General features: G+C 55.3%; 3 protein-coding genes across 4 annotated transcripts; all 3 read left to right on the forward strand.

The window, feature by feature from the left end:
• The first annotated feature begins 4 nt into the window (after nt 1–4).
• LOC309449191 (G protein-activated inward rectifier potassium channel 1-like) lies at nt 5–5,072 on the forward strand. Of its 2 annotated transcripts, XM_082071150.1 has the most exons (4): nt 5–656; nt 2,541–2,757; nt 3,748–4,290; nt 4,947–5,072. In XM_082071150.1, the coding sequence occupies exons 1-4, from the start codon at nt 18–20 to the stop codon at nt 4,973–4,975; spliced, it is 1,428 nt and encodes a 475-aa protein (XP_081927276.1). In that variant the 5' UTR covers nt 5–17; the 3' UTR covers nt 4,976–5,072. The 2 variants fall into 2 exon arrangements, with proteins under 2 accessions (XP_081927276.1, XP_081927275.1); XM_082071149.1 differs by lacking the exon at nt 4,947–5,072 and having other exon boundaries at nt 3,748–4,341.
• A 3,275-nt stretch (nt 5,073–8,347) lies between these two features.
• Nucleotides 8,348–12,517, forward strand: LOC309449073 (uncharacterized protein; the record flags this gene model as incomplete). Its single annotated transcript, XM_082070984.1, is given in 8 exon segments — nt 8,348–8,410; nt 9,197–9,302; nt 9,749–9,859; nt 9,953–10,090; nt 10,328–11,109; nt 11,116–11,458; nt 11,608–11,719; nt 12,043–12,517. Coding segments are annotated over 8 exon segments (2,130 nt in total).
• A 1,134-nt stretch (nt 12,518–13,651) lies between these two features.
• LOC309449194 (uncharacterized protein) lies at nt 13,652–14,056 on the forward strand (the record flags this gene model as incomplete). Its single annotated transcript, XM_082071157.1, has 1 exon — nt 13,652–14,056. The coding sequence occupies one exon, from the start codon at nt 13,652–13,654 to the stop codon at nt 14,054–14,056; it is 405 nt and encodes a 134-aa protein (XP_081927283.1).
• Between the last annotated feature and the right edge of the window lie 58 nt (nt 14,057–14,114).

Genomic DNA, 14,114 nt, shown 5'->3' on the forward strand with positions numbered 1-14,114 from the left:
CCCGCCGCGCTGGCAGCATGTCCGCCGTGCACCGGCGCTTCGGGGACGAGTACCGGGCGGTGGGCCCGGCCCGCAGGGAGCGGCAGCGTTTCGTGGACAAGAACGGGCGCTGCAACGTGCAACACGGGAACCTGGGCGGCGAGAGCAGCCGCTACCTGTCCGACCTCTTCACCACGCTGGTGGATCTCAAGTGGCGCTGGAACCTGCTCATCTTCCTGCTGACCTACACGGTGGCCTGGCTGGTCATGGCTTCCATGTGGTGGGGCATCGCCTACCTGCGCGGGGACCTGCACCGGGCGCACGACGGTGCCTACAGCCCGTGCGTGGCCAACGTCTACAACTTCCCCTCCGCCTTCCTCTTCTTCATAGAGACCGAAGCCACCATCGGCTACGGGCACCGCTACATCACCGAGCGCTGCCCCGAGGGCATCGTGCTCTTCCTCTTCCAGTCGCTGCTGGGCTCCATCGTCGACGCGTTCCTCATCGGCTGCATGTTCATCAAGATGTCGCAGCCCAAGAAGCGAGCCGAGACGCTCATGTTCAGCCGCGCCGCCGTGGTCTCGCAGCGGGACGGCAAGCTCTGCCTCATGTTCCGCGTCGGCAACCTCCGCAACAGCCACATGGTGTCTGCCCAGATCCGCTGCAAGCTGATCAAGGTGAGGTCTGGCGTGGGATGGGACGCGTTCGTTGCGGTGGGTGACACAGGCAACTATGTGCGAGGTGACAGCTGGGAATAAGAAAATTGGTCGTACCCATTTTGTGGTGATGCTAAACTAGGACAAAAATCAACCCTGGCCTCCTCTTCTCTTTGGGGAAACCCGGGGAGGTTTAACTTGCAGTTTCCTACCCCGTGGTCTCCCAAGCCTTTCAGAGGGATTGTGTGGGTGCTTCAGTGGAAAGGCCCTTTGATTGTCACCACTATATTTATTAATCACTGACAATGGTCAGTGTAATTCAGAATGCAAGAAAACTGGGATTCAAAGGCGATCATAACAAAAATAAATCATCGGGATGCAGCCGAGCTCGGCAGACGTGGAATTCCTGAGGATGCGTCGGGCAGGAGCAGAATGGAAGGAAAACACTATGTGTGCACATGAAGATGAAGCAACATAGTATAGCAGCTCCCAGCAGCTACGTCGTGTCTAAATATCATATTTCAATGCTGTAAATGTTCTCTATTCTCTATGGTAATCCTCTCTTTGGAGCAGGTCTGTGGGCAGTTTAATAATCTGCAGAAACAAGTATAACAGAGCAGGTGATGGGACGATGGTAAATGCCAAATGCTGTTTTCCTCCTGCTCTGTGCAGAACGCTTGACTGAGCTGTTCATTTTTCTCGCTACAGAATATAATTTAAAATGGAGAATCTGCTAAGATTCAGAAAGAGGTTGGATATATATATATATATATATGGGAACAAGCTGTCAGGAGTGAAAATGGAGCAGTTCATGTAGGAATCAGAAAACCAGCTAAACCGTGTTTTTTGTTGCTCTCTATTAAGAGTTAGCAGAAGTCCTCCTTTAAATTATCTAATTCTGTCCATCATCCAAGATGAGATGCGAGTCCAAGTGGAATAAAAGCGGTACCACAGTCGTGCTTCTACAGCACTAGTAATTCGGTGCAAAGTTATTTTGCAATAAGACACCACCCACACACCCTGGTGCTGTTCCCGCTGATCATTCTGTTGGTGCTCCATGCTGGCGTGCAGGCGATTGCGACTGAAAACACAAGGACATTTGATGCACCTGCTTGTCCTGTTCATCTTCTGAATAGCTGTTTCATAGACCTGACAATGAATCAGTGACTCATACGTGATTTATTTCAAACTATCGTCGTGCCCAACCTGCTCAGCTCCTTGAGGTGCCTCTTGAACCAGACTGTTCCAGCCCTTAGAGCGGCTGTTCTGGCAGCCTGTGAATTAACATCGGTGCGTGATGTGTCCTGTAAACTTACGGTGGCTGTGCCAGAGCTCACTCACATTTATCTTTAGCACGTTCTGCCTTTTCTGTGTGATTTGTGCTCTTTCTGCTGTGCTGTACAGGGGCTGTTGACAGCTGGTCTCGCTGCACTCCTGCGCCCGATTAGATAGCCGGCATTTCATTTACTTGTGTCACACTGGAAGAATGTGAAGAAATATGTCTTATCACATTTTGCACTTGTGACAGGACCCATATTTAGCAGTGAATGTAGCGTTTCAATGGAAACACTGGGGCCCTGAGGATTTACCTTTGTAAATTAAATACACCAGTCTAACTCTGAATGGCTCGTAGTGTAGTAGTCAAAATATATATATAAATATATATATATATATATATATATATCATGGTAAAGTTTGTAGATGATGATGAGATGTAGTGGCACAATAGGAAGAGTGAAAATGGGTCATATATAGTAGCCTGACGGTATTTATTATCACTTACATCTCCATTGTGAAGACCCCAGACCTAAAATATAGATAATAATGCCACGAAAGCGGCAGGTTTAAACTTCATTGCATTGAGTTCATGGTTTCCCGCACACTAAATCATCTTTTCATCTTCAGTCCCGCCAGACGCCGGAGGGAGAGTTTCTGCCGCTGGACCAGTGTGAACTGGACGTCGGGTTTGGAACCGGAGCGGACCAGCTGTTCTTGGTGTCCCCATTAACCATCTGCCATGAAATTAACTCCAAGAGCCCCCTGTTCTGCCTCTCCCAGAGATCACTGCGAAGCGAGCAATTCGAAATAGTTGTCATCCTTGAAGGAATTGTTGAGACCACCGGTAAGATTCAGAACACTACGCGTGCTCTGGTTCGTAGTCTGTTTTCAGCCCGGTGTAGAGCGCTGGGCTGCAGAAGCGGCGGGGCTGCAGAATCCCTGGCAGCCTGTCCTGCTTTTAACTGAACGCAAAACAACAAACCCAGCTTTGCAGTGCGGACAGAGACCGCACAGGCACAAGCACCTGGCTGGCTGGTTTTAAATGTGGATACAGCATTGCCCAGGGGACACATGGCTTTGCAGCCTTGGCTTTTGAGGGTTTAATGTGTTTGTGGATCCTCTGACAATGCGGTTATTGAAGAAGCTATACATTGAGGATCCATGTGCAAGGTTAAAGTCAAGACCGTTCTAGATGTGTTGGCTTGGTTAGAACACATTTGAGCTGCTAGTTCACGCATGGAATTACTGCCAACGTTCCACATTTGCACTGAGTGGAACGAATCCTGCGAGCCCCCCAGCGGTACCTGTGTCAGCATGGAAACAGCTGCCGTGTCTCTAACGGCTCTTATCTTGACGTGCTGTTTGGAGAAAAAGTAGCCTGTCCTCGAGAAGGAAAGGGAGATTACGTTTCGTTTCTCTTTGGCTCCCCCATGCCCGACCTTCGCCAGAGAATTCTGTACATCTCTGCCAAGCAACGGTTCTTGCTCCCAAGGTGACTTCCAAGAACCAGCTTTACATACGGACTATAGGATTGTTGCTAGAGAGCCGATGCTGTCTTCATTTTATGTTTTGCTTTTGTCAAAAGCTCTTTGCTCGGCGTGAGTCTGAAATATATACTCCAATATTTGCATTAAAATCTAGTCAGTCAGTTAGAGGCACTCCATGAATTGTTGCGAGATTGAGTAGGAAAAATCCCTCCATTTTATAATCTATACATTCGATATCTTACAGGCTGCAATTGATTTTCATCCAGCAGCTTTACCTTGTGTTTTTGCTCCACGTGCCTGTTTTCTTGCTCACATTATGATGTCGCGCTCTTGTTTCTGTTCTGCAGGAATGACGTGTCAAGCCAGGACCTCCTATACAGAAGATGAAGTTCTTTGGGGCCACCGATTCCTGCCGGTGATGTCCCTAGAGGATGGCTTTTTCCACGTCGATTATTCTCAGTTCCATGCTACGTTTGAAGTCCCAACTCCTCCTTACAGCGTTAAAGAGCAAGAAGAAAACCCGTCCCTGGCGTCTCCTTTGAGCAGCCCCGTTGATACCAACAGGACCAGAAGAGAACAGGTTTGTTCGCTTGACTGCATCGATGGTACAGGAGACAAAAACAAGCTCCCTTTTAAACTTCAGAAGATCAGCTCAGGAAAGGAAGAGCTCCCAAGACGAGCCCTGCGGATGAGCTGCGGCAGCACAGAGAAGACTCGCAGTGCTGGAGATCTCCTGGAAATCCAAGAAGTCCGTCCCAGCTCTGGGGGTGATGACAGGATACAGCTGGAAGCCTTAGAAGCCAGCGCCCGGGCTTTGAGTCAGTCTGCCAGCGATTTGGATTTGCAGAAGAGCCCTCCGGGTGTGTGCGCTCCAGACATGAAATTAGAAGGTAATTTTCCTGCCAAACTTCAAAAAATGGACTCCGGTCGCCTCTCTTAAGAGCAGAAACAACAGGAGTTGTTGCTGATAAACTGCTTTAAGACCACTGACCTGCACGAGCTGACTTACAGTACAGTCATTGTTTAGTTTGGCCACTTTCAAGAAGAACGATCCTTTTTGTATCATTGTTCCAGCTTAGGTAGCACAATAGGACTTAGAGGGGCGGTCAGGTTAGACTGTCGTGCCAAAGAAATCCGTGCCCCAGTTCCGTTTATCAGCATGCTCCTTGCAAATCCACGTTGTCTTCCATAGCTGCAGATGCTTTTTCACGAAGCAAAGACCAGGTCCTTAGTTATTTTAAACACCCTCCCCAGAATGTGGCGATCTGTAGAAAAGATGTCAGGGCAGGTTTACACAGAGGTGTTGGTATTTTGGTGTTCAGTATCTCTTTAAAGTGTCATGTTATTTCTGAGCGACTGCCCTTGAAGAGAATCTTGCAGAACTGAAACTACTGTTTGCTTTACCGATCACCAGGAATGGCAAGAACTAGACGTCTATTTTCTCAGGTTTCCTGGGGTTCCACACTTCCGAATAATTGCTCTATTCTTCAGCTATTCCGCTGTCCATCGCGGTCTGTCAAAGGGGTTGGTTTGATTCTTTTTCCAGAGGGTGCTGAGCAAGCACAATCAGGATAAGCAGACACGTGAGGCAGGAGGATTCTGCGCTGTGCATCCTGCAGGATGGTCCTGAGCTGTTGTCAGTTTTCCCGGCTCTGTGCTGCTCCCGTAGCTGCGGAGAAGATTTCACGGCCTCCCGAGACTTTCCTGTAGACCACTCACATACATACGGACATCTATGTGTTAAAAAATGTAAATGTGCACACGTATATTCTATACACAGATGTTAAAATACATGTCAGTCAGCTGTTAAGCTCACCTGTGGCTGCATTTTGTTCTCAATTACTGCTGAGGTCTCTGCAGTGTTGGGGATGGGTCGTCAGGGTATCATGGCGTCGCTCTCCTGATTTTGGAGGTGCAGGGGGTAGTTTGGCCAGACCCTGCGCTGTTCCCAGCTGTTCCCTTGGCCCAGTCTCATTTGATCGCTCTGCGCTCTGTTTAGTGTCCCGTTCCACAAACGTCACACACAGAGGGGTTTTCCTCCTGCGCTGGAGGGAAAGACGGGACCGCGATACAGAGCGATGGACACGAGAGGTTACGGATGCGCTGTCGAGATAAACTGCCCAGAACTCCAGGGAGAAATAAATGTTCGTTTGTTGCACCGGGAGATCTACTGCTGCTCCATGAACACACACTGGAAAACAAGGGGAGATTACAGGGAGATGGTCATAGGAACAATTTCTTCCCCAAAGGGCTGTGGGGCATTGAACAGGCTGCCCAGGGCAGTGCTGGAGTCACCAGCCCTGGAGGGCTGGACAGACGGACATGAGGTTCTCGGGACAGGGGGCAGTGCGGGGGTGAACAGCTGCACTGGGTGATCTCGAGGGCTTTTCCGACCGGAGCGCTCCGATGCTCGGGCGCTTTTCCAGCTGTTCCACATCTGCGGGACCCGGGGCCGCCCGCGCGCCCCCTGGCGGCCGTGGCGGGGTCCTGCGGGCCGCTGCTCGCGTATGCGCAGTGGGGCCGCCGCGTTTAACCCGTGCCGGCTCCTGCGCCCCGACCCTTTTCTCTCCGTCCCTTTTCTCTCCGTCCCTTTTCCTCTCTCTGTCCCTCTCTCATCCTCCCGGATCTGTTTTTCAATTCCTCCATCTCTGCCCTGCCTCCCATCACTGTATTTTTCCTCTCCCATCCTTTGCCCTGCTCCCGCCCTTGTCGCTCTTTCCCTTTGTTCTGCCTCCCATCCTTTTTTCCGTTCTTCCTCCATAGAATTATCAAATCATTTTGGTTGGAAAAGCCCCTCAAGCTCATCGAGTCCAACCATTCCCCACCCCCTGTCCTGAGAACCTCATGTCCGTCTGTCCAGCCCTCCAGGGCTGGTGACTCCAGCACTGCCCTGGGCAGCCTGTTCAATGCCCCACAGCCCTTTGGGGAAGAAATTGTTCCCAGATCCAACCTCAACCTCCCCTGGCGCAACTTGAGGCCGTTTCCTCTGCTCCTGGCGCTTGTTCCTGGGGAGAACAGACCAGCACCCTCCATACTCCACCCTCCTGTCTCTCTCCATCCCTCTCTCCTGCTCCCCGTCCCTCTCACTCTCTGGTTCTCTGTTCTCCTGATCTCCCTGGAGTTGATTTGTCAGCTGCAGGTTTTGCTCCCATCTCCGTAGGAGCAAACAGCCCAGCCCGGCACAGCGAGGAGGGAGATCCTCGATTCCCCCCCAGGGCAGCTGGAACGCCGCTCTCCTGCTGCCGCGTTGGCACAGAGCGAACCAGCCGCCTTCTCCGTCTGACACGGACCTGTGAAGCGGCATTTCAAGCTCTGCCAGGGATGGGTATTTACTCGCTCAGGTCTCAGGAGGCTCCTGGCAGCTGAGAGAGGGGTGAGGAATTTCAGTCATCCCACCGAGCAGCAGAGGGACGCGGTGAAGAGGAGAAACCCCGCAGCTCCGCACACGGGGCCGGGTCCAGCAGCAGCGAGTGCAGCCCCAGGGATGGGGGAACCAACAGCTTCGACTACGGAGCCGTTTCTTCATTTGTTTTGAAACTCAGATTGTGCTGAGTGATCAACCTGAAGCATAATAACGAAAGGTGAACCCAATAGTTGCTCCTAAACCCCTGCTGCATCTGCCCTGCAAAATCTTCGTAGTAGATCTGCAGAGCACAATCAGCACAATGAGGTTCCTGCCCAGACCATGGTTAGATAACTAAAGGGAAAGCTAATCTAAAAAAACCTATTAGATCCAGTTGGTGAGGGGACCCAAATGTTGGTGCCTTAACTGCACCCACACCACGTGCAGGTCAGATCCCAAACCTGCCGCCGAGTTCCCTTTGCAGCTCTACCAATGACCCCAGGAAAGGCTGGATGAGCAACACGCCCTGGGCTGTATCCCTCCCACTTGTAAAACAGAGAAAAATCGATTTTCCAGGAGTTTGGGGAGCTACAACGTGTTATCTCAGCGGCTCAGGCCTGGCACGACCGGGTGGGTCCAATCCTGCTGTTGGGGAGCTGCTGCAGGGCCGGGAGTGATGGGAACGGGGGTGTCACAGCTCAGCCCGGTGCTCAGACCCCCCCACGATGCCGCTCCAGCCGGGTTACGGGGTCTGTCGGGAGGAGGCGGCGGCTAAAAACCGCTGGGAAATTGGCTGTTTGCCGTCATCTCCCGATCCCTAGCGTGGATTCGGGGAGGCGAGGGGGTGGATGATGGGGCTGGGTGGGTGTCGCTTGCAATTATTGCTTTGTAATCTCTCTATAATATGCCAAGTAATTTAGTCAAAAACAAAAAACCAAACCTAAAATGTTTTGCTAACTGCAAACCCAGAGCCTGGGTCAGACTTCGCCTGCGGTGGGAATGAAATTGTCCCTTAGCGTTGCTGCCTCCCCATCAGCCAGAATCCACCCGACACGCACCCGCCCCACTGCTGAACACCCTCACCTTGCTCCATCCTCGTTCCCCATCGTCCTTCGGCTCCTGGAGCGGTGGGGGGGACACCGGGACAAACGACAAATGAGCCAGCGGGCAGCGAGAGGAGTTTCTGAAAAAAGAAGCGGAATCTGCTTTGAATGAAGAGGATTTTAGCACCTAGGGCTGAGCCAATAAACCTCGGCTGTCCCCATCCGAACGGGGCTTGTTTGCGCATTCTCTGGGAGCTGCTTAAAGCAGGAGAGACACAGAGACCGACCAGCAGCAAGAATGGTGGGGGGAGAAACCCAAACCCCCCTTTCCCATTGAGCAGCTCGCTCTAGCAGAGCCGGGCCGGGGCAGGCAGCCCAGGGGACACGCTGCGTCCCTGTCACCACCTCGCACAACGGGCACCGGGACGCGGCTCCCAGAGGATGCTCCGCGCTGCCCAAGGCACCGGCTCTGTCCACCCGGCCTGGAGCGGCTCCCCAGGTGAAGGATTCGCTTTCTCCAGCTCTGGCCCTGCGGTCCCCACCCCAGCGACACGCGGGACCATGGGGGGACCCGTCGCGGCCGTGCTGCTCTGCTGCTGCCTCTGGAGCTCCGCGTGGGCTCTGGTAAGTCTGAGCGGCTCCATGGGCTCCTCCAGTCCCTCTCCTGGCTTTAAACAGTGTTAATTGCATCCCCCGGCCGCACGCCGTGCTCTGCAGAGCTGCCGGGCGGGAGCTGGGTGGAAGCGGGGAGCATCTCGCTCCTGCTAAAAGCACAGATACACTGCGCCGCGGTGGGTTTTGCATTCCTTGGGTGCCCCCGGTGCGCGGTTCGCTGCCTCAGAGGTGCCAGGGGCACAGAAGCCCGACACGCGGCTGAGTTTTAGCACAGACACATGATGGGAGCAGCTGAGGGATCTGGGGGTTCAGCTGGAGAACAGGAGCTGAGGGGAGACCTTCTGATCTCTGAACTGCCTGAAAGGAGCTTGGAGCCAGGGGGGTCGGGCTCTGCTCCCCAGGAACAAGCGCCAGGAGCAGAGGAAACGGCCTCAAGTTGCGCCAGGGGAGGTTGAGGTTGGATTTGGGAACAATTTCTTCCCCAAAGGGCTGTGGGGCATTGAACAGGCTGCCCAGGGCAGTGCTGGAGTCACCAGCCCTGGAGGTTGGACAGACGGACATGAGGTTCTCAGGACATTGGGCAGTGCCAGGGGTGGGTTATGGTTGGACTTGATCTTAAAGGGTTTTTCCAACCAAAATGATTCTATTATCTACCCAAAGCTGCACAAACCTGACCTGCCCGGGAGGGCTGGGGGGTCCAGCCGTGCTGTGGCTGCTCCGGCAGCTTTTCCTCCAGCGCATCCACGTCCCACTCGTCTCCTCTCTCCCCTGTCCGTCTCTTCTTTGCCTTGGCAGGTTGACCCTGATGACGTCCTCACAAAAGAAGAACAGATCTATCTCCTGGTGGAAGCCAAGGAGAAATGTCACAGAGACATAAAAGCCCAGCTGGAGAAGATCAAAGGTAGCGTCCCTCCCCTGCGCACGGTCAGCGGGTCCCGGTGCGGCTGGGAAACACAATCAGCACAATGAGGTTCCTGCACCCCTCCCATGGGAGCGGGATGGGGACACGTGGCTCCCAGGGTCTGTGGAGCTGCTGGTGCTGTGGCTGCTCTGGGCACAATTAGTGCTGATTAAATCATCACACTGATTAGCCACTGCTGGCTGCACCGTTTCCAGTTTGTCCATTGCCAATGAGAGCTGTGCAGGGGCCTCGGCCCCTCAGGAGGAGGTGGGATAATGGGATGGGATGGGACGGGACGTGTCCACCTCCCCAGCCCCCCTGCTCTGCGATCAGGGCTGATCATGTGGCAGCAATTTTTCCCCACCCTGGTCCAGTTGGCGAACCTGAAGGTCACAACGTGGCTCTGTTTGGAGCCCAAGCAAGATGTGTCTCTGCTCTTTGGCCAGACACCAGCTGCCTTCCGGAGTGGGACGGGATTATCTGCTGGCCGAAGGGCTCCCCCAGCCAGGAGGTGTCTGTCCCCTGCCCCGACTACATCTATGACTTCAACCATCGAGGTGAGCGCTGGGTGACGATGCTCCACTGAGTGGGGACGTATCTGGGCTTCCCACGGCTCCTGCTGCCGTCACTGCGCCCGTTGCCGTCCCCAGGTCACGCCTACAGGTACTGCAGCGCCTCGGGGACGTGGGCCATGGCTCTCAGCATCAACAAGACCTGGGCTAATTACACCGAATGCGCTCTGCTCTTCTCCTCCGAGAGCCGGAGCCGCGAGAAGGTGCCATCGCTGGGCAAAGGGGTTGGGCCGGGGGCCGGGGAAGCACTCGGGACAGCCCGGGGGAATTGCTGGGAGTGCGGGGCTCTTTCCCTCTGCTCCCGAAAAGCCCAGGGCTGCAGGGGGGTGCTGAGCACAGCCCTTCTCTGCCAGGAGGTGTTCGACCGCCTGCACCTCATGTACACCATCGGCTACTCCATCTCCCTGGCCTCCCTCATCGTCGCCGTCTGCATCCTCTCGTACTTCAAGTAAGGAGGAGCCGAACCCCATCCCCGCGTGAGGGGAGAACCGTCCTCACCCCATTCCCACGCACACAACACCCCGAGGGGGAAACAGCCCTTCAGGGAACGGGAACCGGCCCCAAACCCCAGCACAAACATCAGAGCATTTCCAAAGCCCCCAGACACCCCCGTTTCTTTGATTCCTTTATATGACCAGCTCCTCATCTGCTCCATCCTGCTCTTGAGGGGCTTCACGCCCCAACTTGCCCCCAGATCTGGCTTCTGTGGCCATGGGAGGGCTGACACCTCGGAGCTCACCTTCTCTGGGACCCCCCATTGCCCGAGCCCACGTGCGAGGAGTTTGTTGGGCAGCCGGGACGGGGCTCGTGTCACGACCCTTCTCCATAGGCGCCTGCACTGCACACGCAACTACATCCACATCCACCTCTTCGCCTCCTTCATCTGCCGGGCCGTGAGCATCTTCGTGAAGGACGTGGTGCTCTACTCGGGCACGCTGGCCAGCGAGACGGACAAGATGCGGGAGGACGATTTCAAGGCAGAAATGGGTCCCTCGCCAGGACAACGGAGCCACCTGGCAAGTGGTGCATTGAGACCGGAGGCAGGATCACGGGGAAAAAGGGATTTAGGAGCCCTGGTGCATGGGGAATGCGCTTGGGACCCTCCCAGATTGGGGCTGCGCTGCTCAGGGGTGATGGGGAGGGATGAACCTACAGCTTCTCCCCATCCTGGTGCCACCATAGAGATGAGATCTACAGAGGACACGGGTCTGGCAGCCTGTCTGAGCTCAGAGCGCTGATGAGGGACACACCTCTCCTGGGGAAAGACCTGGAGCATCTGCTCTACCTCCGATGCTGGTGGAGCTCTGGTGGCCTGGAGCTGCTCCCTGCGAGAGGAGGGACATGAACCACGCACGGGGCGCAGCCTGGGCACCAGGTTTTGCCCGCAGGGGCAGCCTGAGATGGGCACCTCTCTGTCCCCGCGCCCACAGGTTGGCTGCAAGGTTGTGGTGACTCTCTTCCTCTATTTTCTGGCCACCAACCACTACTGGATCCTGGTGGAAGGTCTCTACCTGCACAGCCTGATCTTCATGGCCTTCCTCTCCAATGAAAACTACCTATGGGTCCTCATCATCATCGGCTGGGGTAAGCAGGGACCCCAACCCAGCGCCGTGGCCACCGAGACTGTGGCTGAGCAGCACCGGGCGCCCAGATAAGGGCAGGGGATGCAGGTCGGTTGGGGTTGCGCACGTGATGCTCCATCGCGTTCCTCACGCTGGCTCCTGCCCCTCCAGGTCTCCCCGCGGTGTTTGTGTCGGTCTGGGCCAGCGTCAGGGCCTCCCTGGCAGATACGCAGTACGTGGGTCCAACTTCTCCAACCGTCCTTTGGGGGGGAAACATCTGTGGGCGCCAGAACTTTGGAAAATGAAAGTTCTCCTAGAAGAACAAGAGGACTGAACACACACGCAAAGCTGGTTCATAAAACTGTCAGTAATCCAGACCAATAGTGGTTTTGTTCTGCATTTGGGAGGAAGCTGGGTGCAGGTTTACACCATAAATTGGTCAATCAACAGTGCAAAGGTGAATACTACAGGGCATGTTCTACAGCGTTTTAAAAGGAGAAAGGCCACCAAACATACAGCAGGAGTTTAAGATAAGTTGGCCAAGGAACCCTCAGGAACGCTGATGTCAATTTAGAACTGGTGTGCAGCACCATGGTGGTGATGAATGCTGCTGTTGGGTCAGGATCTGCAGGGGTGGGCGGACGGGGACGGTGGCTGGGGGCACGGGGAGCCATCAGCCGGTGCTTTTCCTTACCGGGGATTTCAGGTTTCTCCAAGGTGTTTCTTTGCTCATCTCTTCAGGTGCTGGGACCTCAGCGCAGGGAACATGAAGTGGATTTATCAGGTCCCCATCTTGGCCGCCATCGTGGTAAGAATCCCATGGCTGAGCCTCCTAATCCTTTTTGGGGAAAGGGGATTGAGAGAGACCCAGAGCGTTCGCTTGTGGTCACCGGGGCTGTGTCCCAGCCACCCCAGCACCGGGGAGGGCCCGTGTGATGCAGAGGGATCCAGGACACTGGACCACAGCATCGCCTGCGTGTCCCTGCGTGGGGCTCACCCAGAACGGCCCGTCCTCATCCCGGGGGCTGCTCGGGCAGACCCAGAGTTACTGCGGGCAACAAAACCATCTGTCGGCAGGTGAACTTCTTCCTCTTCCTCAACATCGTCCGGGTGTTGGCTTCCAAGCTCTGGGAGACGCACACGGGGAAGCTCGACCCCCGGCAGCAGTACAGGCGAGTGTCCCGGCTCTGCTCGGGCTCATTTTCTGTCCGTTGAGCTGATTTGGGTCCCCAGAGGGTTGTGAATGAAGAGCAGAGGCACAGGAACGGCTGCAGGAGCGAGGGGAGGTGGTGAGATGATGGCAACCAGCACTTCTGGCAGCTCAGTTTGTGCAGAACAGCAGGTTCAGGAGTTCAAGCTCTGAACCCTTCTCCTGCTCGATGGGATGCGATAGTTACACACAAACAAGCCGAAGCGGTTGCCCTTTCTGTTAGGATGCTTGCCCACATCTGCAAGGGGGCTGCCGGCTGGCTGGCTGGTCCCCGCTCACGGCTCGGAGCGTTTCTCCTCCCAGGAAGCTGCTGAAGTCCACGCTGGTGCTGATGCCTCTTTTCGGAGTCCACTATGTGGTGTTCATGGCCATGCCCTACACCGAGGTCTCTGGGATCCTGTGGCAGATCCAGATGCACTACGAGATGCTCTTTAACTCCTCTCAGGTGCGTCGACACGGGGCTGCTGTTCCAAACAGCGAGCACGCGGACAGGACCGCGGCTCACGACTCAAACTCCGCTCTCTCTCTCGGCAGGGTTTCTTTGTGGCTTTTATCTACTGCTTTTGCAATGGGGAGGTAAGTGAGAAGCATGAGCAGCTGAGCTCCCTGATCCAGCCCCTTTAGGGTCAGGGAATGGTTTTAAACTAAAGGAGGGAGATTGAGGCTGGACATGAGGAAGGAATTGTTGCCCTGAGGGTGGTGAGAGCCTGGCCCAGGTTGGCCAGAGAGGTGGTGGATGAACCATCCCTGGAGACATCCCAGGCCAGGCTGGACGGGCTCTGAGCACCCTGAGCTGGTGACGATGTCCCTGTCATGGCAGGGGGGGGCACCGGGGGGCTGGGAAGGTCCTTCAACCCAAACTATTCTGTGATTCCATGATTATATGAGAAAAGTTAACTCAAGAGCCCTCAGGCTGGGATAGCCAGAGGGAAAATTCAGATCCATCCCTCTCAGTAGGATTCAGAAGGGAAATAAAAGCACTAAGAGCAGAAAGCATGGGGAGCGATGCCTGTTCTGCTGGCTCTGGACACCAGCAGCCGTCTCGGATCTCTCGCTCAGGTGCAGGCGGAGATCAAGAAAGCCCGTTTTCGGAGGAGCCTGGCGCTGGACTTCAAGCAGAAGGCCCGCGCCACCAGCGCGGCGGGGAGCTGCTGCTACGGCGGGCTGGCGTCCCACGGCACCACGAGCTGCAGCCTGAGCCTGGCGGGGCGAGGGGTGGCGAACGCGCCGCAGCGGGGGCTGCTGCTCCCTGCCCGCGCCAGCCTGCCGGGCTCCTTCGCCGTGGAGAACGTTGTGCCCTGTCCGGGCCAGGAGATGAGGCAGAAAGGCTGTGGGGAAAACACAGTGGACTTAACGGACCTGACTCAGCGTCACCCCAACCTCAACAAAGAGCTGGAGACGATGCTGTGAGGGGTGTGTTGCCCATCTGGACATCCAGCTGTGCCCGGGAAGATGCTGATCCTCATGC

This window comes from Streptopelia decaocto (assembly GCF_964273445.1).
Source record: "Streptopelia decaocto genome assembly, chromosome: 22".
Taxonomy (NCBI): Eukaryota; Metazoa; Chordata; class Aves; order Columbiformes; family Columbidae; genus Streptopelia; species Streptopelia decaocto.